General features: G+C 35.9%; 2 protein-coding genes across 2 annotated transcripts; both read left to right on the top strand.

Moving 5' to 3' along the window:
* Window positions 1-6,606: 6,606 nt before the first annotated feature.
* Window positions 6,607-7,761, top strand: LOC145957379 (uncharacterized). The gene has a single exon (XM_083073624.1). The coding sequence runs from the start codon at window positions 6,607-6,609 to the stop codon at window positions 7,759-7,761; it is 1,155 nt and encodes a 384-aa protein (XP_082929750.1).
* A 15,438-nt stretch (window positions 7,762-23,199) lies between these two features.
* On the top strand, window positions 23,200-24,393 carry LOC109802004 (F-box/kelch-repeat protein At3g23880). Its single transcript, XM_020363192.1, has one exon. It carries the CDS (start codon window positions 23,200-23,202, stop codon window positions 24,391-24,393), a length of 1,194 nt encoding a protein of 397 aa, XP_020218781.1.
* The last annotated feature ends 2,978 nt before the right edge of the window (window positions 24,394-27,371 follow it).

The raw sequence follows: 27,371 nt of genomic DNA, 5'->3' as shown, positions 1-27,371 counted from the left end.
CTTTTTAAGATGAAAGTTTATCACCCTCCCTAGGCTATTATCTCTCCACAACGGAGAACCTCAATAGTCACGGGTCTCTTTCACTCACATCGAGAGGGTATTAGTGAACCTATAAATGATGATGAGGATGCATGAGGTATTATTGATAATGATGCCTATGCTCCTTACTTTTATTATATTTTCACACATGATTTTTCCTCTCATGTCATGGTATTTTCATGCATGGGGATTATTCTTAGACCTTATCACGAGGTTATTTATTAATGCACAAACAATTGCACATAAGCATTTACACAAACAATTCACTCATCCACGAACAGTCACGAGCGAATCACGAGGTAGGGGTCTCCTGCAGAAAAGTGCATATTCAAGGAGGATCTAACTGTTCTCACTTGGTCAAAGTCCCCCAAGGTGCCCCCATTATAGGGACCCAATTCCTCTCATCGTAGGTCGATGGAAAGCTCCAACGCACCGTCGGACTCAAGTTCATGGTTATCACCTTGAGTGATGTTTTCCGACAACGGTCTCGTAGGCTCCTATAGACCCATTCAACCGGCCGTACTAACATCCACTCCCTATGGAATACCACTCATGCCCCCGGGTATAGAGGGAACTGTTGTGTGCAAAGGTTTGTGTGCAATTTTTATTTCAAACAATTGCGGAAATTTAAACAAACAACAGTTATTTAAAGCCAAATATATAAAGCATGTTATCATACAAGCAAGGGGTAATAAAGTAATTTTTAACTATTATTTGTTAAAAATAATCTGTCACTAAATGGGACTGACTCTCGAGGCTTCCCCAGTGGAGTCGCCATCTGTCGCCACCGGCCCGAAACGGGCTTTCGGCATTCGCGAAGGATGGTTGGACTCGTTTATTTGTTTAAAAATATGGATTGCTAGAATGACGTATTCTCAAACTGAGACCTTGTCAAACGAGCAATTTTATTAAAAGGCTCACCAATCCATATTAATCCCAAACGGGACCCTCCATGGATTAGTGGTTTTCGCAAAAAGGAGGGGTTCGTGGAGTCGCCACCAATGTTTTACTCAAAACATTGGAAAAAGGGATAAGGCAATTGATTTTACAAATCAACTTTGGCCATTACAACCAGAGTTGGGTAAGGGAGTCGGTTACGCGTGGGGAAGGTGTTAGCACCCCACAGCGCCCCTTTCGGGTTCCCTATGACAGATTATTTTCTAAAATAACAGCGTAAAATTACTAAATTACCCCTATTTATTCTAAGCGATTATAAATTAACTATCTACATGATGACAGTTTAAATATGCACACAGAAAGCAGTAAAAGGAAGGATTTAAGAAGAAACCTCTTGAAGCGTGCTTTTATATATTGAGTAAAACTGGGAAGCTTTTTGGCGTTCCCTCGCTCTACAAGCTCGCTCGCTCCTTCCTAAAAACTTTTGACTATGGAAATCCGGAGGATTTCCCTTCGACTAGGTTCGATCCTCAAGCAAAATGGCTCGGGGCTCAAGAACTTTGTCGGATCAACTCTCCGAGTGATTTCTAGGGCAGAACACTGCTCAAAAACCCCAGAATACTCAAGGAGAGGGTTAAAACTATCTGAAAAAGTGTGGAATGACGTCCAATTGACGTCATATTTATAGGGAATAGGCGCAATACGGCCTACAGAAGCAATACGGCCGTATTGAAATTTTTGAACTTCAATACGGCCGTATTGAGTTCAATACGGCCGTATTGAAATTCAGAAATTTCAATACGGCCGTATTGAGTTCAATACGGCTGTATTGAAGCTTCAATACGGCCGTATTGATTTCAGTACGGCCGTATTGAAGTTTCAGAAACTTCAATACGCCGTATTGAGTTCACTGCGGCCGTATTGAAGCTTCAATACGGCCGTATTAAGTTCAGTACGGCCGTATTGGGCTTCATTCCCTCCACTTCCTTATTTTGAGCTATTCTAAGACCTCTAGACCTACAGAGAACCCTCCTAGGGCCTTCCAGGAGTCCTTCTGGCTGATCTTCCTTCAGTCTTCGAGAGTCTTCAAGCTTTATTTCCGACCCGGACAATTTTAGGGGTCTACAGGTAGCTGCTAACTGTTACACACATAGAATTATTTTTAATTCTGTCAACTATTTTTCTTCAGCTAAAATATGTGGCATATTGCTCCAAAACTAGCTATTGCTATTATTTACCTGATGATAAAACTTGTATATTTGACCTCTGTTGTGTGTCTTTTATTCATGAATTACACTCAACTTTTGGTATTCTTTTTGGTTAAATTGGAGATATATATATATATATATATATATATATATATATATATATATATATGATATTTTACCCCTAAATGGGAAGAATCAAGTTATATTAAATAGATAGAAGAGTAATAGAAAATTTTTAATGATTTCCCTCCCTTTTTGCAGAAAATTTGAGAAGACAGAGTTCCACAGCCATAGTTGTGGTTCTGGAGCTATAGTTGTGGAAATCTGGGGAGAAATCAGAAGGTCAGAAAGTTGCAGCTATAGTTGTGGTTCTGTAGCTATAGCTGTGGAAATTTAGAATGCTAATTTATGGGTCCAGAGACTTGAAGCTAAATTTGTGGGCTCATAGCTAGAGCCATGGAGCACTAATGATCAAGAGAAAGCACCAGAGAGTCACAACCATAGTTGTGAAATTCACAGCTACAGCGTTGGAGGTTCCTTAAGCTCGAAGGAGTTTCCACAGCTATGGCTATGAAACCACAACTGCAGCGGTGGGATTAAAATCATGTTTTCTCCCCTGTTTTGATGGAGTTAGGTTGAAGCAATGAATGGATTCTTGCTTCTTGTGACCTTCTCCGAATATGAAGACCTTTTCCTTGAGCTTGCTACGGATTAAAGGATGGAAGAAGATGAATGGAATGGTAGGAGAATTCCTAAGCTAAGGATGGAAGCATCCAAGCTAAAGATCCAAATGAAAGCTCACTTTCAAGCTTAGGAATGGAGGTTTTCCTAAGTCTAGGGTTAGTAAGATTTCGATGACTCTTGGAGAGAATTTGGCTGAAGTGAAACTCAAAAATTCTCATTAATCAAAAGTGTTTACAATAGTGAAGGAGTCAAGAATTTAAAGCCACAGAACAAAGGAGTCTTTGGAGCCATCACATGTGCACTCAAAAGTGGCGCCAATTTTGAATTCAAATTTGAATTTAAATTCAAATTGAATGTCCACTTATCCTAACCCATGTGCAGCCCTTCCTTCTAGATTCTTAATTGCATTTAGAGGTAATTTAGGGTTCATTTGAATGTATACATGTGCAGCCACCTTTGGCACAAAACATGTGACTCAAATGAAACTCTAATTACTCCTAAATGTAATTAACATTCTATGGTTCATGATTTAATACTTAATCCTTCTAAATTCCTATTCTAATGGCCTAAATACAATGGCCAAGCAAATACAATGGAAAAGAAAAATTACAAGAATTGAAATGAGTCCAATATTGGGTACCAAAAGCCCAAAGGCCCATGAAGCCCAAAATTAGGCCCAATAAACCTATAGTCTAAAATGCTATCCTAAATGGTCCAAAATACAAGACCCAAAATATAGAAAAACTATACTAACATGATATATACAAGACATAAGGAAAATAGCTAAAACAAGATATGGCCCATGAAAAGCACAACTTGGGCCTTTCAAGCCCATCGGGCCCATTGGGCCTTGACTGACCCAAACCTTCATGTCTAGCCCATTCCTCTTGGCTCTTTCAATGTGTCACCCCTTGCCTTCCTAGGCATGATTCCATCATGTTTGAAGCGAATATAAAAGGGGGATTGAAGGGAGAAAAGAGGAGAACAAAAAAACAGAGCAAAAACAAGATCGGGAGCACACGAAGGGGGAAGAACAGAGTGGGAACGAAGATTTGGAGGCTGGATCACTTGGGAACGAGGATCAACTCCTTTTCTTCATCTCTTCCTTTGTAATTTCTTCTTCTACTCCTTTGATCTTGTAAATGGCCATGAAGGGCTAAACCTTTTGAGGATTGGTCTTGGTGTAACTACTAACTCTTCTATTTCTTAAATCTATATATGCATTTCATCCTCATTACTTGTGCTTGATTCTACTTTTAATGCTTATATCGGCTTGATCACCCGTTGTATGAATTTTTGGTTTTGAATCCTATTGGAAAACGTCTTTGAAAACCCGAACCAAATCTTGCATCTAATCATCTCTTGTTCTAGAGATAGACTTGATATGGTTAGTCACTATTGTTCAAGTCATTGTTCTTAATGTAAAGTGTTAATCTCAAAACATAAAGGAATCATGTTTTAGATTAATTACTTTAGGATTCAACTTTGAGGAATCTTGTTGAATTACTAACTGAACGTGGAAGTCATGAAGTTGAAATCATATTTATTTTAAGGAAATTTAAGGGTTAGCAAGTGCTCCAAGGTCCAATCCTTATTTCATATAATTGTTCTTATAACTTTTACATTACCGTTTTAATTTTGCTTCACATTAGCTCACTTCCAATCATATCAACGTCTTTATATTAATCATTAGATAAGGATTACTAAATTCTCAAATCCTTGAGGACGATACCGTATTTCTACAACGAAACTTGGTCCGCTTGCCAAGTGGAGTGTTATCTAAAATCTCATCAAGTTTCTGGTGCCGTTGCTGGGGATTTGGTGCTATTTAGTAATTCTTGTTCTTGTGATTTTGTAATTGTGTAAATAATTCATTCTGTGAATATTTATAATATATAGATATATTTGTCTTGTTGTGTTTTGTGGACTCACCTATTTGTGCAGACTTCTTGAGTTCTATGCGAGGGAAGACTCCAGCCGAGGAATTACATTTTGACCCTGAAATTGAAAGAATGACAAGGTGGAACAACAGTAGGACAAGAAGGCTTAGACAGTTGGAGAGACTCCAAAAACAACATCAAGATCTTCCGAGTTCTTCTACTTCATCAAATCAACCATTCCTCGAATTAGAGATGGCTGAAGAGGGAATAGGAACTCATAATGGTGGACATGGACCAGCCACGCCTCCAAGAAGCACCCTAGGTGATTATGCACAACAACATGGTCCTAGGCATTTCTCTAGTATTGCAACTCCAAATACTTCTAGAGCTATGGAGATGAAGCTTGCCTTCCTTACTTTGGTTAGCTCACAACAATTTGCTGGCCTTGATCATGAAGACCCATACTCACACCTTTCAAATTTCTACAAACTATGTGGAACAATGGGAATTCCTGAAGGTGATGAGGAAGTTGTATACTTGAGGTTGTTTCCATTTTCTCTGATAGGAAAAGCTAAAGTTTGGTTACAATCTCACCCTAATCAAAGTTTGACAAGTTCGGGTGATGTGGAAAATAAGTTTGTTAATAGATTTTATCCATCATCCAAGTATATTAAGGCTAAATCAGAATTCACAACTTTCAGGCAAGGTGCAGATGAACCATTTGTGAAGCCTGGGAGAGATTTAAGTTATTGCTTAGAAAATGTCCTAACCACAGGTTTGAAGATATAGCTCAACTTAACTTTTTTGTTAATGGAATCAAGCCTGAGGTGAAGATGTTATTAGATGCAGTAGCTGGTGGCACCATGATGACTGTGGGCCCAAATGAAGCTACTTTTATAGAATCTTTGGCATATTTTGATCACCAAGCAGAGCATGGAAGACACCAATCTCATAAAAGAGGAGTTGTTGATCTAAGTACTAGTGATGCAATCCTTGCTCAAAACAAGCTACTAGCTCAACAGATCAAAGCACTAACTAAGCAGATGGCCAAAATACCACAACAGCTTCATGCTATTGCTTCTTTCCCAGCTCAATCAAATGCTTCTTTAAAGTGTGATTTTTGTGGGGGAGAATATCCCAATGGTCACTGTTTTAAGAACTCAAATGAAGAAGAGGTCAACTATGTGGGTAACCAATAGAAAAGAGGTAATTTTAATTCCTATAATTATAATACTAACAATTATATGTAGGGGAATCAAGGTTGGAGAAACAACGACAACCAAGGATATGGATGGAGGAATGAAGGTGGACCATCCAATAGACCACCACAACAACAACAACAATAGCCTATTTATCCTTCTATGCGTTAAAGAACCAGTAAATTAGAGGAGACTCTGAACCAGTTCATGGAGGTGTCTATGAACAACTAGAAAAATACTGAGGCTTCCATCAAGAATTTGGAAGTACAGGTGGGTCAGCTAGCTAAACAATTAACTGACATGTCTGGAGGTCCATTTTCAGCCAACACCAAGACCAACCCCAAGGAGCATTGCCAAGCAATAACAACAAGAAGTGGGAAGGTAGTTGGTGGAGATGTTGGAGTGAGTGACAAAAATGAAAAGAAAGAAAATGTTTAATTGAGGGAGGTTGAGGAAGAGATTGAGAAGAATGAGGAAGAAAACAATAAAAATGAGAGTGTAAATAATGAGAAAATAAAATAGAAGAATGGATTTGAGAAGGAGAAAAATAAAAAGAAGGGCAAGGAAGTCATTTTCACTGTTCCTGTAAGAAACTTACCTTACCCTCATGCTCCTTCTAAGAAAGAAAAAGAAAGGCAGTTCTTGAGATTTTTGGATATCATAAAGAAGTTCTAGATAAATATTCCCTTCACTAAATCCATGGAGAAAATGCCCACTTATGCTAGGTTCATGAAGGAGTTGTTAACTAAGAAGAGAAAAGTCCTTGAAGCAGAGATTGTGGAGCTTAAAGCAAGATGCAGTACTAATATACAGAAGTCTTTACCTCAGAAATCTAGGGATCCAGGCAGTTTCACTCCCCTTGTATCAATTGGTAATTTATCAGTGGGTAAGGCACTATTAGACCTTGGAGCCAATATTAATTTAATGCCATTATCCATGCTAAAGAAGATTGGAGAAGTGGAAGTAAGACCTACAAGAATGACCTTGCAGTTGACAGACAGATCCATCAAGCTTCCACATGGCATAGTGGAAGATATGATAGTGAAAGTTGATAATGTCATGTTTCCTGTTGATTTCGTAGTCATGGACATGGAGAAGGACATTGAGGTTCCTTTAATTTTAGGTAGACCCTTTAGGAAGACAGCTAGAGTTATTATTGACATGGATGATGGAAAGATGAAGGTGAGGGTCCAAGATGAAGAGGTGAATTTCAATGTATTTGAAGCAATGAAGTTCCCTAAGGGCAATAAAGATTGTTTTAGAATTGATGTATTAGATGATGTGTATCTGGAAACTCAAAATAATTTCAAGAATTCATCACCATTGGAGAAAGCTTTGTCTATGCTTGATGAAGAGTTGGATAAAGCCATAGATAAGGAAGTTCAGGATGTGATTGATGCATTGAATAAAGGTGAAAACTCTTATGCCAATGTTCAGTCAAAAGATGAATTGAAGAAGAAAGAAAAAGATCAAACAGTGAAGCTGGAATTGAAGCAGTTGCCACCTCAGTTAAAATATGTCTTTTTAGAAGAGAATGGTGGGAAACCAGTCATAATTAGTAGCCAGCTTTCAAAGGAACAAGAAGGTCAGTTGATTCAAGTGATAAAAGCCAATGAAGGTGTTATTGGTTGGACTCTATCTCATTTGAAGGGGATTAGTCCTTCTTATTGCATGCACAAGATTTATATGGAGCAGGATTATAAACCAGTAGCCCAACCTCAGAGACGCTTGAATCCAACAATGAAAGAGGTGGTGAGCAAAAAGGTGACCAAGCTACTTGAGGCTGGTATGATTTATCTTATTTTTGACAATGCTTGGGTTAGTCCTGTTCAAGTTGTGCCTAAGGATGTATGACTGTGATTTATAATGAGAAGAACGACTTGATTCCCACTCGTACTATGACTGGTGGAGGATGCGTATAGACTACATGAAGTTGAACCAAGCCACAAGGAAAGATCACTACCCATTGCCTTTCATGGATCAAAAGCTTGAAAGGTTAGCACGGCAAGCTTACTATTGTTTTCTGGATGGTTACTCAGGTTACAATCAGATTGTTGTGGATCCGGAAGACCAAGAGAAGATAGCTTTTACTTGTCCCTTTGGTGTATTTGCGTATAGGAAAATGCCATTTGGATTGTGTAATGCACCAGCTACCTTTCACCGTTGCATGTTTGCAATTATTTATGATTTAGTGGAGCAATGCATAGAAATCTTCATGGATGATTTCTCCGTGTTCGGCTCATCCTTTGAAGTTTTCCTTAACAATCTTAACACATTTCTCAAGCGGTGTGTAAAGACTAATTTGGTGCTAAACTAGGAGAAATGTCACTTCATGGTCAGAGAGGGCATTGTTCTTGACTGTAAAGTCTCTCCAAAGGGCATGGAGGTAGATCCAGCCAAGGTAGATATCATTTCAAAGCTGCCACCACCAATCAACATGAAGGGAATCAAAAGCGTCTTGGGGCACGCAGGATTCTACAGAAGATTCATAAAAGATTTCTCCAAGATAGCTAAGCCTGTCAATAACCTTCTTCTTAAAAATAACATGTTTGATTTTGATAATGATTGTTTACAGGCTTTTGAATTGTTAAAAAGTAGCTTGTTTCAGCTCCTATAATCACAACTCCTGATTGGAAACTTGATTTTGAACTAATGTGTGATGCTAGTGATTATGCTATAGGATCTATTTTGGGCCAAAGGAAGGATAAAATTTTTCATGTTACTCACTATGCAAGCCATAGTGTATGCATTAGAAAAATTTCGTTCTTACCTTGTGGGTTCAAAGATCATTGTTTACACTAACCATGCTGCTATCAAGTATTTGTTGACAAAAGCATATTCAAAGCCTAGATTGATCCGGTGGATTCTTCTGTTACAAGATTTTGATTTAGAAATCAAAGACAAAAAGGGATGTGAGAATCATGTTGTTGATCACCTATCAAGACTTGTCAATAAGGAGGTGACTAGTCAAGAAGAAGAAATCTTAGAAGAATTTCTTGATGGACAGTTGTTTGCAGTAGTTGAAAGCCCTTAGTTTACTGACATGGCCAATTATAAAGTAGTTGGGGTTGTTCCGGAAAAGTATAATTGGCAACAAAAGAATAAGTTCTTCATAGATTCTAATTACTATGTCTGGGATGATCCATATATGTTTAAGATAGGTGTTGATGGTCTACTAAGGAGGTGTGTCCATGGGGCTGAGATCAGAGATATTCTTTGGCATTGTCATAATTCACCCTATGGAGGACATTATAATGGAGAAAGAACAGCAGTAAAGGTTCTCCAATATGGATTTTATTGGCCAACCTTGTTCAAAGATGCATATGAACATTGCAAGAGCTACGATAAGTGTCAAAGAACAAGGAAAATTTCTAAGAGACATGAGTTACCCTTGCAAAGTATCTTAGAAGTGGAAGTTTTTGATTGTTGGGGGATTGATTTTGTTGGCCCACTTCCATCTTCATATTCAAATGAATACATACTTGTAGTTATGGATTATGTATCAAAATAGGTTGAAGTAAGTGCTACTCAGAAGGCTAATGCCAAGACTGTAATCAGGTTCTTCAAGAAAAATGTGTTTTGTAGGTTTGGTACTCCCAGGGTGCTTATAAGTGATGGTGGAACTCATTTTTGTAACATTCAACTGAGAAAAGTGCTTGAGCACTATGGAGTAAGGCACAGGGTAGCTATCCCATACCATCCCCAGACCAATGGTCAAGCAGAGGTCTCAAATAGGGAACTAAAAAAGATTTTGAAGAAAACAGTTGCAAGTTCAAGGAAGGATTGGGCAATGAAGTTGGATGATACCTTATGGGCTTACAGGACAGCATTCAAGACTTCAATTGCATTAACTCCATTTCAACTTGTTTATGGAAAAGCTTGTCACTTACCTATGGAGTTGGAGCACAAGGAATTTTGGGCTTTGAAAGCCTTGAATTTTGATATGAAGGTAGCTGGTCAGAAGAGAAAAATTCAATTGCAGGAATTGGAAGAAATGAGGTTGCAGGCCTATGAGAACAATAAATTATATAAGAGAAAAGTGAAGGCCTATCATGACAAGAAAATTCTGAACAGGAACTTCCAACCTGGCCAACAAGTACTATTGTTCAATTCCAGGTTAAAACTTTTCCCTGGGAAACTCAAATCTAATTGGTCAGGCCCTTGCTTAATCAAGTCAGTAAATCATATGGGGCTATTAAACTTGAAGATTCTGCCTTTGGAAGGACGTGGTTAGTCAATGGTCAAAGGCTTAAACACTATTTGGGTGGCGAGGTTAAAAGACTCACTACCACCACTCAATTGAAGGAGCCATGACCATACATGAATTGTCAAGCTAAAGACATTAAATTAGCATGTTTTTATTTAATTCATGTTTTTAAGTTTGGATTTGTGTGCTAAGTAGTATGTAGATAAAATTTTTGTTCATAGATATGCTTAATTTTATAATGCATGTTAATTAGTGTTTTGGATGTTTTCTGATGTGTTGAATTGGTGCGACCATGCTAATTGCTTGTTAAGTATGTAAGGTGTCATTTTGATGATGGTTTACAGCATTATATGCAGTTAATAGGGTGTGATATTTGTTATGATAGGAAGTTCAAGAGAAAAAAGATTATTAATTTGGTTTCTAGGAAGGGTGTTTTTGTTAGAAAAGAATGGCTCAATCTAAGAGGGGGTGAATTGGATTCTATGACACTTTTAAAAAAATTTCAGAGTATTTAGGATCTTTATTTCAATTAAACTTTTCTAAAGATGAATTTTCAATGAAGTTTCTTAAAGACTTGTTATTAAAGAATGAATCCTATATGCTTTCTTGATTAACCAATAGAACAATATGTAATACTCAGTTCAAACCAATGTTACTCATGCAAACATGTTAATCAAGAACAATATTTTCAGTATACAATCAAGATGTTACACAAAGTAAAAGATAAGGGTAAGAGAAGATTGTACAAGTCTTTTATCCTGGTTCAGCCACTCCACATGTGACCTACATCCAGTCCTCAATCATAACCTGATCAAGATTTGTTCCACTATCTTAATGAAGAAGGTTTACAAGCATACCACACATGCATACACTCCTACATTCAAGATAACCACTTTCTTGACCTCAAGAAAGCACCCCTTGTAGAAACCCACTACAAGAATTCCTTACCACTTGAGAAATCTACTCAAGATTTACAAGTATTCACAAAGAATTAAGGAACGAATTCACCTGGAATTCAGAAGCAAATCTTAATCTTTTTCCTTTCAAGAATGTGATGATGATGATCTTTTCTCAAAGCTTTTCAAAAACGTTTTTCCTTCTTGGTTTCACAAAGAAAACTCCCAAGAATGTCACAAAGACTTCACAAACATGTTTTTCTAATTTTGATTCTCAATTCTAACTCTGTTCTAAAGTTTCAAAATGGTCAAACTATTTATAAGATTTTCAGAACCAGATAATTGATTATTTTAAAGAATATTCAATTATTTTGTTCTTCAGATTTTCTGGAAATCAACCAAGAACAATTTAATCGATTATTTTGCTGGATAATCGATTATTCCAGAGAGTCATTTCTGGGATAATCGATTATTTCACAAATAATCGATTATTGCAGCAAGGCATCCTTTTTTGCCTGTTGCTGGAATAATCGATTATATTTAATGATAATCGATTATTTTGAGTTAGTTTTCAAAACTCTTATTTTAATTCTCAAAATAACTTCTTAACCTTTTAAACTCATCATCATACACTCCTAATCAGATTAGACACAGATTAGCTTATGCACAAAGCACACACATAAGATAAACTCAATCAAAGCAATCTAAAAGTTATTCCTATTACATAACATTTTCCTTTGACTTTGTTTTTGACTTCTAAGCTATTGATGTCCTTCGTCAACTTTGTTCCACACATTTGTTATCATCAAAACTTTTGTTATCATTAAAACTTTTAATCTTCAGAGGTGATCTCATCAATCTCAGGCTCCCCCAATCTCAACAATCTCCCCCTTTTTGATGATGACAAACCAATCTAAGCTTAAGCCATTTTGTTCATTTTTCTTTTGCCTTTTCTTTCACATTCAAAACCTGCAAAACAACCAAAACAAAACCTTTCTCCCCCTTTGGACATCATCAAAAACAAATCAAGTTATGTATGTCCACAACACACTGTATAAGCTTTATGCATACTCCTTATATGCTCAGAACAATACCAAAAACTGATTTAACACAACATAGGTATTGGTCAACAAAAACTTTGTGAACTTGAACCATAATATTCAAGTTATAATCATCAGATCAGCAACATGAATTGTTCAACCAAAATCACAAGATACAATCCACAATTTAGAATTCAGAATCAAAAACATTATCAAATATGCCAACCAAACATCAAAGAACCATATAATAATGTTCAAAACAAAACATCACACCATCAATCAATGTTCAATCACAGAACATCATACAACCAATCAGCCAAATCACAATATATCAGAATTTAACCTTCAAATTTCACCTGAAATCAAATTGTTCAACAACATAAAGCAATAAAATTATTCCGAAATTAAAATGATTACAACCCGATCAAAATTGAAATTAAAAAAACCAAAAATTAAACTTCAAAAAAAATAGAACAAAACAGAACACTAATCAATCTGAGTCTTCAGGCATCCCAAGGTGAGTCTTAAGTCGGTTAATTTCATGATCAAGGGTATCAAACCGATCAAGAATACCCGAATATATTGACTCATGCATTTAGACATCTCCATAACAGCATCAAGCTTATTAATCATAATTTGCTCGAAAGGAGAGAATGGCTTAGGCTCCGCCTCTTGCTCTCTGTCAGGTTCAGCTTCGACCTGTGGTGGCTGGTCCTCATCATGAGATGGAACGCTATCCTCATCTGTTGCCGGTTCAGGGGTTGGAGGTACATCTCCTTTGAATACCCACTTATCTTCTTGTTTGAGCATCCCCATGTGATGCAAGGAAGATTTCTCAATTTTGTTAGAAGCATGGAGAATAATTTTCTTCTCCTCTATCAAATCTACCCCTGCATTCTCAAAAATTTTAGACAGCAACAAGGCATAAGGAATTGGACCATCCTTTTTCCTTCTCGCCTTCCACATGTAGTCATTCACCACTGATACACAATCAATCTTGATTTTCTTTTTAATCACATGCATTAGCAAAATGTCATCCCTTGACATTTGATCATGGTTGTGCAAACGCGGTTTAATCATCCAAGCAATAATAAAAGAAATCAAATGGAAATTTTTCTTCATACCTCCCGCCAAGCACTTGTTGTAGTTGGTGTTCTCAGGATTCCTCTAACAATCTCTGAAGGTCGTCAGCTCCTCAAAATCACCAAAGTTGAAGGGTTGGGGTTTGGAACTCCCATTGCCGCTCAGCCCGGTAGTCACCTTCAAGGTTGGTCCATCAAGCTTTATCAGCTTGCCCTTCACAACAGATTGCATTATCCCTTCATTGTTGGTAACAAAGCAGAGAAATAGTCTGATCAGCTCAGGATAGTAGGGTCCTTCCAGTTCCAAGAATTTCCCAAGGTCTTGGTGCTCTAGCAGAGTTGGAAAGCTAAACCCTTCATTTTTGAACCACTCCAACTTCAGGGTTTTGGGAGGGATGATTCTCTGACCCGCATACCACTCGAAGTAATACTCCTGGGTTTTCTCATCCGCAAACCACTTTGAAATTAGTTGCCTTGAGGGCAGAGGACGCTTGCTCCCCCTCACTTCTAGCTTCTTGGGTCTTTTGGAGGAAGAAGCCATGGATGGGTTTTGGTGGAGAAGAAGAGAATAAGAGAAATGAAGAGGTTAAGGTTTAAGAGTTTGAGAGAATGTGAGAATATGGAGAAATGAGAGAGTTTGGAGGTTCTTATGCCTTAGCACATTTCTGAGTGGGGAGAGGTTTCTTAACTGAAGAGTAATGGGAAGTTAAGGGTTTGGCGCTCATATAAACCGTTCAAAATGCTTCATAAAAACCAAACGTCACACAGATAATCGATTATTTTTACAAATAATCGATTATTTGTACCAGTAAAACCTTCAAAAACCCTGTCTGCACTAAATAATCGATTATTTTTAGAATAATCGATTATTCCAGAGGGCTGTTTTTCTCAACTTTGCCTAGATAATCGATTATTTCCAAGATAATCGATTATTCCAGAGGCTTTTCATATTCTTCTTCCCAGATAATCGATTATTGCCCCAAATAATCGATTATTATAGAGGCTCTTGGAATTCTTCATCTCCTAGATAATCGATTATTACCCAAATAATCGATTATTATTATGGGCTCACTTGAAATAATCGATTAAATTTTAAGATAATCGATTATTCCAGAGAAGTTTTGTTTCTCAGAAATTTATCTTTTCAAATTTCTCCAAGTCTAATCCACTTCTTGAACACTCTCTTTTATGCATCAATGTTTCATACTTATTCCAAACAATCATACAATCACTCTCAAATCACAATCAATTCAAACAACATTCATTGACTATCCCTAGTTCAATTCTTAATTAATTAAATCTTTCCCTTGGTAGAGGTTTTGTAAATATGTCAGCTAATTGCTTACTAGTCTCAACAAAATCTACAACACAATCATTTCTTTGAACATGATCTCTCAAAAAGTGGTGTCTTATCTCTATATGTTTTGTCCTAGAGTACAAAATTGGGTTTTTGGTCAAATTTATTGCACTTGTATTGTCATATCTCAGAGGTATTTTATTTAACTCAATTTCATAGTCTCTTAGTTGTTGTTTCATCCAAAGAATTTGAGCACAACAACTCCCAGCTACTATATACTCAGCCTCAGCTGTACTTAAAGCAACACAAGCTTGCTTTTTACTATGCCATGAGACAAGTGCACTACCTAGTAGGTGACAAGTACCACTTGTGCTTTTTCTATCTAGTCTACACCCATCATAGTCTGAATCTGAGTAGCCTATCAGACTTAGTGAGACTCCCTTTGGATACCACAAACCTACATTAGTTGTACCTTTCAGATATTTAAGAATTCTCTTTACACATTTCATGTGAGACTCTTTTAGATTTGCCTAAAATCTTGCACACAAGCACACAACAAACATTATATCAGGCCTACTAGCTGTCAAGTATAAGAGTGATCCAATGATACCTCTATACTTTGAGTTATCAACAACTATGCCTTTCTCATCCAAGTCAAGATTGCAAGTGTTTGATATTGGTGTTGCAGCCTCCTTACACCCTTCCATACCAAACTTTTTCAATAGTTCATTGCAATACTTGCTTTGACTTATGAAGATTCCATTACTCATTTGTTTGATTTGCAACCCCAAAAAGAATGTAAGCTCCCCCATCATTGACATTTCAAATTCTCCTTGCATGGTCTTAGCAAATTCTTTGCATAGAGAGATATTAGTAGATCCAAATACAATATCATCCACATAGATTTGAACATACATTGTATCATTTTTAAATTTATTCACAAACAATGTATTATCTACTTTTCCTCTTATATAGTCATTCTCAATCAAAAATTTGCTCAACCTATCATACCATGATCTTGGAGCTTGCTTCAAGCCATAGAGTGCCTTTTTAAGTTTGTACACATGATTAGGATTTTTAAAATCCACAAAACCTGGTGGTTGCTCCACATACACTTCCTCTTGTATCAATCCATTGAGAAAAGCACTTTTCACATCCATTTGATAAAGCTTGAAATTCGTTATAGAGGAATAAGCAAGAAGTAATCTAATGGCTTCTATCCTTGCTACAGGGGAAAAGGTTTCATCATAGTCAATTCCCTCTTCTTGATTATACCCCTTAGCCACTAGTCTTGCCTTATTTCTTATAATTATTCCTGATTCATCAAGCTTATTTCTAAAAACCCACTTGGTTCCTATAATTGGATAATTAGTTGGTATTGGCACTAAATCCCATACTTCATTTCTTTCAAACTAATTTAGTTCCTCTTGCATGGCCATTAACCAATGTTCATCTTTTAGTGCTTCATCAATACTCTTAGGTTTAACTTGTGACACAAAAGCCATAGTATTATAAATATTCTTAATGCCACTTCTAGTTGAAACTCCTTTACCAATATTTCCAATTATATTATCCATTGATAAGTCCCTAGAAGTTTTCCATTCCTTAGGCAATTGTTCACTTGTATCCTTAGTGGTTTCATGTGATTTACTCTCTTTAGGCTTTTCATTAGGTTCACTCTCCAAGAGGTTGATCAAGCAAATCAGTCAAGTCCTCTATTTCAGTTTGCTTTGTCTCTTGTTTGTTTGTCTCATCAAATACAACATGGACTGATTCTTCAACAACTAGATTTCTCTTGTTATAGATTCTATAGGCTTTGCTATTTGTAGAATATCCTAAAAAGATTGCCTCATCAGCCTTTGCATCAAATTTTCCAAGTTGCTCTTTCCCATTGTTCAGCACAAAGCACTTACACCCAAACACTCTAAAGTATGAAATATTGGGCTTCCTTCCGTTGTAAATTTCATAGGGTGTTTTCTTTAATATGGGCCGAATCAGAACTTTGTTTAACAAATGACAAGTTGTGTTAATAGCATCAGCCGAAAAATATTTTGGCAATTTTGTCTCATTCAACATAGTCCTAGCTAGTTCTTCAAGAGACCTATTTTTCCTCTCAACAACCCCATTTTGTTGAGGTATCCTAGGTGCTGAGAAATCATGGTTTATACCATGCTCCTCACAGAATTTTTGGAACAAAATGTTTTGGAATTCACCTCCATGGTCACTTCTTATAGAGGTAATGTTTGAATTCTTTTCATTTTGAACAAGCTTGGCAAATTTTCTAAAGGCATTAAAAGCATCATTTTTATTTGCAAGAAACATAACCCATGTGAATCTTGAGTAGTCATCTACAATAACTAACCCATAGTAGTTCCCACCTAGACTCATGGTTCTTGAAGGACCAAACAAATCCATGTGAATCAATTGCAAAGGTCTAGTTGTGGAAATCTGATTTTTTCTTTTAAAGCTAGCCTTCACTTGCTTGCCCTTTTGACAAGCATCACATAGTTTGTCCTTACTAAACTTGAGTTTAGGTAATCCTACCACTAATTCCTTCCTACTCAGTTTATTTAAATGATCCATGTGAATATGTGCAGCTCTCCTATGCCAAAGCCAAATATTGTCTTCTTTGGTTATTAAGCACTTAGTATTAGAAATTGATGTTGAGTGTTCTAAGTCAAGCATGTATATGTTGTCAATTCTCTTTCCAATGAATCTGATTTCCTTTGTCTTTTTATCACATATCAGGCAACATGTATTATCAAATTTAATTTTAAAACCTTTGTCACTTAGTTGACTTATACTCAGCAAATTATGTTTCAGCCCATCAACAAGCAATACATTCTCAATCAATGTTTGAGAGGAGGAGTTACCAATATTACCATGACCAAGAATTCTCCCTTTTTTGTTGTCACCATAGGTAACATATCCTTCATTCTTCAATTTCAGACTTGAGAATTTTTAAGGATCTCCAGTCATATGCCTTGAGCGGCCACTATCAAGATACCATAGTAAGTTCTTGGCCCTCAAACATTCCTACAACAAAGATTCAGAGAAAAAATTTAGGTACCCATGTGAAGGGTCCTTGTTGGTTAGTTCTCAGCCTTTGGCTCTTTTCAATCCAAACCATTTTTCCATTTGGAACTCTATATTTCCTAGAGTAGCAATTTCTTATTGTGTGACCTCTCTTACAACAATAATAGCAAGTTGTTTGTCTAGAGAAATTGCTTTTAAATTTTATGAAATCTTGGTTTTTCTTAAAAGCTCATTTCTTTGACTTGAATGGCATGCTCATGCTTTGATTAAAACCAAGTCCACTCCTATCAAAAGTGTTTCTTTGTTTTCCCAAAAGGATATTCAAATTTGCATTTCTATTTGTGAACTTTGCAAGAGTGGTTTTTAAATCAGCATTTTCTTTTTCAAAAGTCTTGCAATTTTCACAAACATCTTTTGAGGAGGAGGAGGTTTCACAATGAGCTTCACTAAAGTTGAAAATAGTTTTGAAGATTTTCATGCTCATGTTTCAAATCCTCAAGCTCTTGTTCAGCTTTAATTAAAGCATTTTCATACCATTTCAACTTGTTTTTAAGCTTTGAGTTTAAGGCATCTAATTTCATAGCCTCTTTATGAATTTGTATAAAAGCTTCTTGGAGTTGATCATAGTCTGGATTAGATTCAAGGCCAGAGTCACTTACAATTGTGTCTTGTTCATCTCCAGCCATCAAACACAAGTTGTTTTCTTCAAATTCAGATTCATCACTTGTTGTGCTTGAGTCATTATCTTCCCAAGCAATGTAGGCTCTCTTCCCTTTGCCATTTTTCTTCATTTTCTTCTCCTCTTGTTGCTTCTTCAAGAGGATTGGACACTCAGCTTTTATATGTCCCGATTTTCCACACTCAAAGCAATTGTAGGAGGATGTACTTGCTTCCTCTTTCTTATTAGTCTTTTTATTGAACTTGTAGGGGGAATTCCTCTTTTTCCTTAAGAATTTTCTGAACTTCTTCACCAGCAAGTTGAAGTTCTCAGTTTCGGAATCATCGGAGCTTGATTCTACACACACATCTTTGCCTTTGGCAGATTTCAAGGCCTTTAGTGACACTCCTTTGCCCTTCTTGTCCTGCTGTTCGTTTTCCTCAAATATGTGCAGCTTTTGCTCATGCTCTCTTAGCTTCCCAAAGAGAGTAGCAAGGGTCAAAGAGGTCAAGTATTTTGATTCTTCTATGGCTGTCACCTTTGCTTGCCATGATCTGTCCAAGCATTGCAGCACTTTCATATTCAACTCTTCTTTTTCAAATTTCCTGCCAAGGTCAACAAGGTGATTTATCAAGTGTGTAAATCTCCTTTGAAAGTCATAAATAGATTCACCATTGTTCATTCTAAACAATTCATATTCTCTTATGAGAGTATGCTTTCTAGATCTCTTTACATCACTTGTTCCTTCATGAGTGACTTGCAAAGTATCCCACATTTCTTTAGCAAATTTGCATTGTGATATTCTAAAGAATTCATCAATAGACAATGCAGATGTAATAATGTTTTTGGCTCTATAGTCATATTGGGCTCTTTTTCTTTCATCATCACTCCACTCACTCCAATGTTTTTTTCTCTTCTCATCATCATCTTTTGTCATTGGGATATAGGGTCCATTTTCAATTGCATCCCATACAGCAATATCAATTGCTTCAATGAAAATTCTCATCCTAATTTTCCAGTAGACATAGTTTTCACCATTGAAAACAGGAGGTCTATGAATAGACACACCCTCACCATAGGGTAGGTTGCTATTGGCCATTTTTGAAATCTTGAATAACTCTCAAGAACCTTGCTCTAGATACCAATTGTTAGAAAAGAATGGTTCAATCCAAGAGGGGGGTGAATTGGATTCTATGACACTTTTAAAAAAATTTCAGAGTATTTAGGATCTTTATTTCAATTAAACTTTTCTAAAGATGAATTTTCAATGAAGTTTCTTAAAGACTTGTTATTGAAGAATGAATCCTATATGCTTTCTTGATTAACCAATAGAACAATATGTAATACTCAGTTCAAACCAATGTTACTCATGCAAACATGTTAATTAAGAACAATTTTTTCAGTATACAATCAAGATGTTACACAAAGTAAAAGATAAGGGTAAGAGAAGATTGCACAAGTCTTTTATCCTGGTTCAGCCACTCCACATGTAACCTACATCCAATCCTCAATCATAACCTAATCAAGATTTGTTCCACTATCTTAATGAAAAAGGTTTACAAGCATACCACACATGCATACACTCATACATTCAAGATAGCCACTTTCTTGACCTCAAGAAAGCACCCCTTGTAGAAACCCACTACAAGAATTCCTTACCACTTGAGAAACCTACTCAAGATTTACAAGTATTCACAAAGAATTAAGGAACGAATTCACCTGGAATTCAGAAGCAAATCTTAATCTCTTTCCTTTCAAGAATGTGATGATGATGATCTTTTCTCAAAGCTTTTCAAAAACGTTTTTCCTTCTTGGTTTCACAAAGAAAACTCCCAAGAATGTCACAAAGACTTCACAAACACGTTTTTCTAATTTTGATTCTCAATTCTAACTCTGTTCTGAAGTTTCAAAATGGTCAAACTATTTATAAGATTTTCAGAACCAGATAATCGATTATTTTAAAGAATAATCGATTATTTTGTTCTTTAGATTTTCTGGAAATCAACCAAAAACAATTTGATCGATTATTTTGCTGGATAATCGATTATTCCAGAGATTCATTTATGGGATAATCGATTATTTCACAAATAATCAATTATTGTAGCAAGGCATCCTTTTTTGCCTGTTGCTGGAATAATCGATTATATTTAATGATAATCGATTATTTTGAGTTAGTTTTCAAAACTCTTATTTTAATTCTCAAAATAACTTCTTAACCTTTTAAACTCATCTCATACACTCCTAATCAGATTAGACACAGATTAGCTTATGCACAAAGCACACACACAAGATAAACTCAATCAAAGCAATCTAAAAGTTATTCCTATTACATAACATTTTCCTTTGACTTTGTTTTTGACTTCTAAGTTGTTGATGTCCTTGGTCAACTTTGTTCCACACATTTGTTATCATCAAAACTTTTGTTATCATCAAAACTTTTAATCTTCAGAGGTGATCTCATCAATCTCAAGCTCCCCAAATCTCAACAGTTTTACGTATATTTGTTAGGAAGTTCATATGGTGTAAATATAATTTTGGCATGAAGTTTTAAGGGCACTTTGTTGTTTAATATACTGAATCAATTCATGGGAATGGGAGCTTGAAGGAGAATTGGTTGTTTATGATGTCTGAAAGCTTAGAATTCTAATTCTAAGTTCCAAAGCTATACCGCCAAAATGAGCGTTAGGGCTATAACTCTCTGCCTAGCATTTTTGTGTGTCGTAAGTCTCATCACCACAGCGCCAGGCTCACAGCCATAGCGCCAACTTGCTGCCAAGGGCTCTCATGTGGAAAACAATTTCACAGCTCAAGCGTCAGGCTCACAGCCTTGGCAGCAACTCACTATGGTGTAAGAAATTTTCACAACTGTAGCGCCAAACCCACAGCCAAAGTGCCCACTCTCGGGTAAATGTGTTTATGTTAAAAACTTTCACCGTTGCAGCGCCAATATTCACGGCCATAGCGCCAACTTTCTGGAACTCACTTTTAAATTCAAAAATCTCCATCGCTCCAGCACTAGTGTCACAGCCATGGCGCTAACTTTCGGCCTAGGCTTTTCACCTTTTTAAATATCCACAACTGAAGCACTTAATTGACAGCCATGGCTATGGGGCTCGAAGCAACTTTAAATGAGAGAAGTTGGAACAGTTTCAGTCAGTTTCAAAACTGACCCTCTCCCTCTTCATTTTCACTCTCGTTTCTCTCGTGCTCCTTCTTTTCTCCCCACGTCTTTCCTTCCCCGTTCACTCCTTCTCTATAAAGCTTTCATTTTTCATCATTCAACACACACTTAAACATCAAAGCACTCACCTTTTACTTGGGTTTCAAGGTAAAGTCTCCATCTTCATACCTCCTTCTACATTGCATGAAACATTTGCTTGTTTTTTTTTTCAACTCTTTTGAACCCTAAGCATGATTTTGTTACTCTTTGAGTTCTTTAAAGCATGATGATGACATCATTTGTGATGTATTTCATTTTTGGAATGGAACGCTTGAACTTGGGTGTTTGATCCTTTAATATTGCACATGCATGTTCCTTCTTATTTTCTGCATGTTTTGTATTCGAAGAAATGTCTGAATGAGTGGAGTATCTAATTTGAACACATTGAACGCTTTGAGAAAAACTAATCAATGAAATGTTCCATTTTTCTGAAGAAATGTAAACCTTGCATGGCAAGAATTCACATGCATTTTGCTTCTCTTTCTTATGTCCACCAGGTTTTTGGTTAAATGCTTGAGTGAATATGTGTTCTTTATTTAAAGTGTAAAATCATTGTGGTTAGTTGATCATGGGAGCTAGTAGGAAATATTTTCCTGTTCATTGGTGGCTTTGAAATACCTTTAGCGTTTCACATGTTAAAATGTTTATTGATCATTCCTTATGCCCCATGAAGAATTGTGTTTGTTTCTATGATCAACATGTGGATTAACTTGGTTGCAAGAATGGTTTTAATTTTTCAGATGGCACGCTCAAGAGGTGGTGGTTCTCGACCAACACATGAAATTCTGACTGATCGTAAATGAAAGAAGGTGGAAGCCTATACCCATGGCCGACACCAAAACAATTTGATGAAGCAATTATGTCGCTTGGGGACAGCCCGATATTTTTTGGAGGGGGTGGAGATCAAGGTGAACACCCTCATGCTGGGGAGCAGGAGCATGGGCAGGCAATACATTCGGAAGAAGAATCTGAAGAAGGAGAAGGCAATGAGAAGGAAGGAGTCAACGAAGAAGGAGAGGATAGAGGGTCATTGTCACCCTCGTTGTGAGGAAGAGGAGTTCCACTTTAATTTTATGCCATTTTATATCTCTGAATGGTTGCTAGTATAAAAAATATTTCGGTAATAAATTTTTTTAATGAAAATTAACAAATCTTTAATGAAATATTTTTAAAAAATGGATAGTGTATTTTATATGTATATATATATATATAACGCGACTTCTGCTTTTAAAAAAATGAAATTTTTTTTTTAATTGACGCGCGGAAAAAAACAGCCTAAGAGAAAAAACCTCGGAGATAAAATGTAGAGGTTATATCTATCTTAACTAGCAAGGAAAAAAATGTAAAACTATATAAAAACTCTCAAGGTTCACATTAAGACATAATTCATAACCTACTAATTTATCCACCACTTTATTGATTTCTTGGTACATAATGAAAGTCATATTTCGAATTATGACTTTTTAATATATATATATATATATATATATATATATATTATTTTAACATTAAAAATTTTAAATTTGAAACACAACTTTTTTTCAAGAAAAAAATTACGAAACTAGCTAGTCGCTAAAAAAAGAAAAAAGAATTAAAAGTGTTTTCACTCATTTTAGGAAAATTTAAAAATTCTATCACTTGAGTGAATTTCTTAAAAAAATTACAATGGAAGGTAAATAAATAAATAAGATGTATAGTATTTCCACAAAGAAAGTAGTAAAATCCATGTAAAAATTAAATAGTGGTTAGGGGTCGTGAAGTGACCACATACAAAGACTACTTTGAAATTTGAAGAGTGAAGGCAGTGTTATTGTTGACCAGGGATTGAGAAGCGCAATATCATGCAACGAACAAAGATGAAGAAAGAAATGCTCTTTTATGTTCCAGAACTCCCTCAAGAACTCATCTTGGAAATCCTGTCATGGCTTCCGGTGAAGGATCTCATGCGATTCAGGTGCCTTTCTAAGACCTGGACTACCCTTATGTTTCATCATGCATTCGTTAAATTGCACCTCCAAAGATCTTCCAAGAACAAGCATGTTCTATTATCTTTCTACCAATATGACAACACTGTGGGTGATTGGAATGATGCAAGTGTTGCTGTTGCACCCTGTTCTATACATGGTTTACTTGAGAACCCAACTTCCACCATAAATAATTGTATCCGCCGTTTCAGTAAAACTAACATTGTTATAGGTGCATGCAATGGCTTAGTTTGCATATGTGGTTATTTTGATGATACAGATGATTATATGAAATACTGGGTCCGGCTTTGGAACCCCGCCACGAGAATCATGTCCCAAGATTCGCCACACATAGTTCTTTTTGCGTCTGATTATGAAAATGAACCCTGTTATCTGGGATTTGGATTTGGGTGTGATGATTCGAGTGGCAATTATAAGGTGGTGGTGATTCTTTTGGATGTTCAGTCACATAAAAGGGAGACGAGAGTTCTCACCTTGGGTGATTCTAGCTGGAAGAAGACTTTAACTTGCCCCCTTTTTCCCTTGCTAAATCAAGTTGTTGGTCAGTTAGTAAGTGGCACTCTTAATTGGTTAGCACTTAGCAGGTTCGGTTATGGGCCTTATGGTTATGAATGGGATACTGTTACAATTGATGAGTTAGTTATATTTTCGTATGATCTAAAGAATGATACGTGCAGATTTTTGTTGATGCCTCATGGTCTTCTTGAAGTCCCTCCTTGTGAGCCTTATCTAGGGGTTTTGAAAGGATGTCTGTGTCTTTCTCTTGATTACAAGAATACCCATTTTGTTGTTTGGCTAATGAGGGAGTTTGGAATTCAAAAATCTTGGACTCAGATTCTTAATGTTAGTTACGACCATCATCAACCAAGACATTGCTTTCCACTTAAATTCATGCCTTTGTTGATGTCTGAAAATGAAGATATCCTGCTTTTGGCAGACGAAGGTTCACAATTTGTTGTCTATAATCTGAGAGATAATAGAATAGATCATACTCATGGTTTCAATGTCCAATCATATTTCTATGTCTCTTATGATTATGTTCAAAGCTTGACTTTGCCATACTGAACTTTTGTTATCTTACATTTGGTTATTTGTTTCTCAGTGGTTTCAGAACCTTACCATTTAAAGTAAGTGGTTGTTTAGCTTGTTTAATTTGTTGGATTATCCTATCGGCTGTAGCTAAATTCTAATTGTTGAATTTCCTTGCATTCTGTTATAAATAATAGTAAGCTAGCAAATGATCTTCTTCAAAAGAAATTGATTCTCCTTTTCAAATATTTTATTTGGGTTGGTTCGTTAAAAGTTTTAAACAAAATGAGTGGAAAAAATATTTGTTATTTTGATTCTTCACGTAACAATGATGTTATTTGTTCTATAATTTCCTTGTATACCAGAAATACCATTATTTTGTGTTATATGTGTAATCACAGTTTGATTGCATTGCATTTGTTGAGATATAAGATTTCTTTATACAATGAAGTTGGTTGTGTTGTCATAAGTTCTTATAATGGACAGATGACTTAGAATCTGCAAAACTTGAAATAGAAAAGTCTGTTGTGGTTTTGAAGCTAATATGAAATGGTTTCTAACGGATAAATTTCATAATTTTGGAGCCTACAGATTGCTCACAATGCACTGAAACTCTTTCCTCTGTTGCCTAGCAATTTCATATTCCTACAATCTTAAGCTTGTTAAGAAGCTAATGCATTTAAGAGTCATTCCCTGTTATATTAGATTGACACTGACATAGCTTTATTCAATGTAAGTTTCTGCTTTTATTGAGAAACATGAAATCTGCCTTACTTGAGTTTTACTAACCCAAAATGGGTCTTAGTGGCAATAAAATATTTATCGAATGTATTTTCCAGAATCAAAATTTTAGCTCCCAATTCAAAATGAGTTTAGTACGGTGCATTTTCTAAAGATTGGACTTTGTTTTGTCAATTAGGAGTAGTGATCTTGGCAAAAGTAGCACCGCATAATATAATATAGACTTTTGGGTTCGGTGCATACATAAATTTCAATTAGGAGTAGTGATCTTGGCAAAGTAACACCGCATATTATAATATTATCACCACATATCATTAATATATACTATACTGTATTTTAGTTATTTATCTTATTTTTAAAATTTATTTTGAATTGAATTGCTTCAAAAAAAAATTATTTTGAATTTTTATCTCTTAATTTTAGTCAATTTAATTCTTTTAAAACAATAATTATTTTTAATTATGAAATTAATATGATTTTGAATTCTTTTTTGATTAATTATATGACATACTACTACTCCAAAATGCTTTAACATGTTAATACTAAGAAAGTATTCTTCTTTCAAAATTAAATAAAACTTTTCATACACAGTAAAACGATTCATGTCTTATTTTGCAAAATAAAATTGGGTTTACTTTAATAATAATAAAGATTCTAGGAAAAAGAAATAATTAGGCACTATCGTCTTAACAAGCTTTCAAAAGAAACTAAAAGCAACCAACATAATAAAACTCTAATTTTGAAATTAAGATTCTCAAAATAAACATGAGTAAAGAAAAACATAAAATATTCATTAGCTCTGAATGTCACGCTAATCAAAGTAATTCCCATCAAAATATAAAAATAGAAGAGCTTCGTTTCCCACAAGCTCAAACACATCTACTTGATAAACACTTGAAAATGACATTCAACCCAAACAAGAAAATAACACATAAATAGTAGTGAGAATAAATCTCACGCAAGTATAGGCACGTGTAAGAATATGAATATTATCTAAAACACCACACAGCGACATCTCATGTCCACTAAAAACACCCATATCTCAATCTAAAAATACTTCATTAAAAACATCAATCTTAAATGACATACTTTCATTTCTCAAGGACTTATGTAGACTAGTTGACTTAATTCTTTATGCATGTGGTATCATTCAAATTCTCACAAGGCACTTAAAGTCAAAACAGTCAAGGAACACATGGACAAGACACAAGGTCACTTCACAATAGGCACCTATCTCAATGGTCCATTCTTACTAGATGGAATTATATAGTGGGCCAATGAGGGCATTACAATTGGTTACGGTTATTTCCCTACAATGTTAGAGGTTACCCACCATAACACCCTCAAGGCCAAAGAAGAAGACCATATATATATACCCTCTTGCATAAAAATCCATATGCTTCCAAACAAGCTTTACATGTATGCATGGACTCAAATCACATCACACCAAACATACAACAAATGCAAATGCACAAAGTGCCTTTTCATCTCCATCACACTATCAGACCTTTGTGCTTAGACTTCTCAAATGACCAAGCCTTGCTTGGATTTTCTCATTGTTAAGTCTTTGCCTAGACTTCCTCATATCACACATCATCATCTCACATCTCATCATTCATCAACATCTCAAATGTTGCACACATCATTCTCAATTCAACCATAACATATCACACATCATACATCTCATATGTCTTAATATATAACATCTCTTAAACTCTTATCTTATTCATAATTATTATCATTCTCATTCTTTTTCCCTAATTACTTTCCTCTTCTTCTATTCATTAAATACTCAACTCTTTCATACTCTTAAACTACCATCGCTATGCTTGACGAGATGTCCCTTGTGCCCAGCGTAGAGAGGTTAGGAACCTATTTGTCATGTTCGTGCCCAACATGGCAAAGTCCACGCCCAATGAGACTAACCACAAGAAAAATCAACATCAAATGGCACCCAACAAGACATCACTCTTGCCCAACATCAAGATGTCAAAGACCTTTTTGTGGCTCCTATACCCAACATGGCACTTCCCACCCTAGCATAGAGAGGATAAAGCCTTTATGTCCTCATCATGCATAACACCATGATCATGTACCTGGTGTGATCACAAATTCTACACTTTATAGAATCACGATTTGGTATGACAAACAACAAATTATTATTATAACGACCTGAAAGATCACCAGATTGGTACAACGCATCACATGGGCAACAAAGAAATCATCTACCCTACTACGTTTGTAACACCCCAATTTTCATACATTTTATTGAG

This window comes from Cajanus cajan, chromosome 4 (assembly GCF_000230855.2).
Source record: "Cajanus cajan strain Asha chromosome 4, NIPB_CcT2T_4, whole genome shotgun sequence".
In the NCBI taxonomy this organism is placed as follows: Eukaryota; Viridiplantae; Streptophyta; class Magnoliopsida; order Fabales; family Fabaceae; genus Cajanus; species Cajanus cajan.
This window is presented reverse-complemented; position numbering and strand designations above follow the sequence as displayed.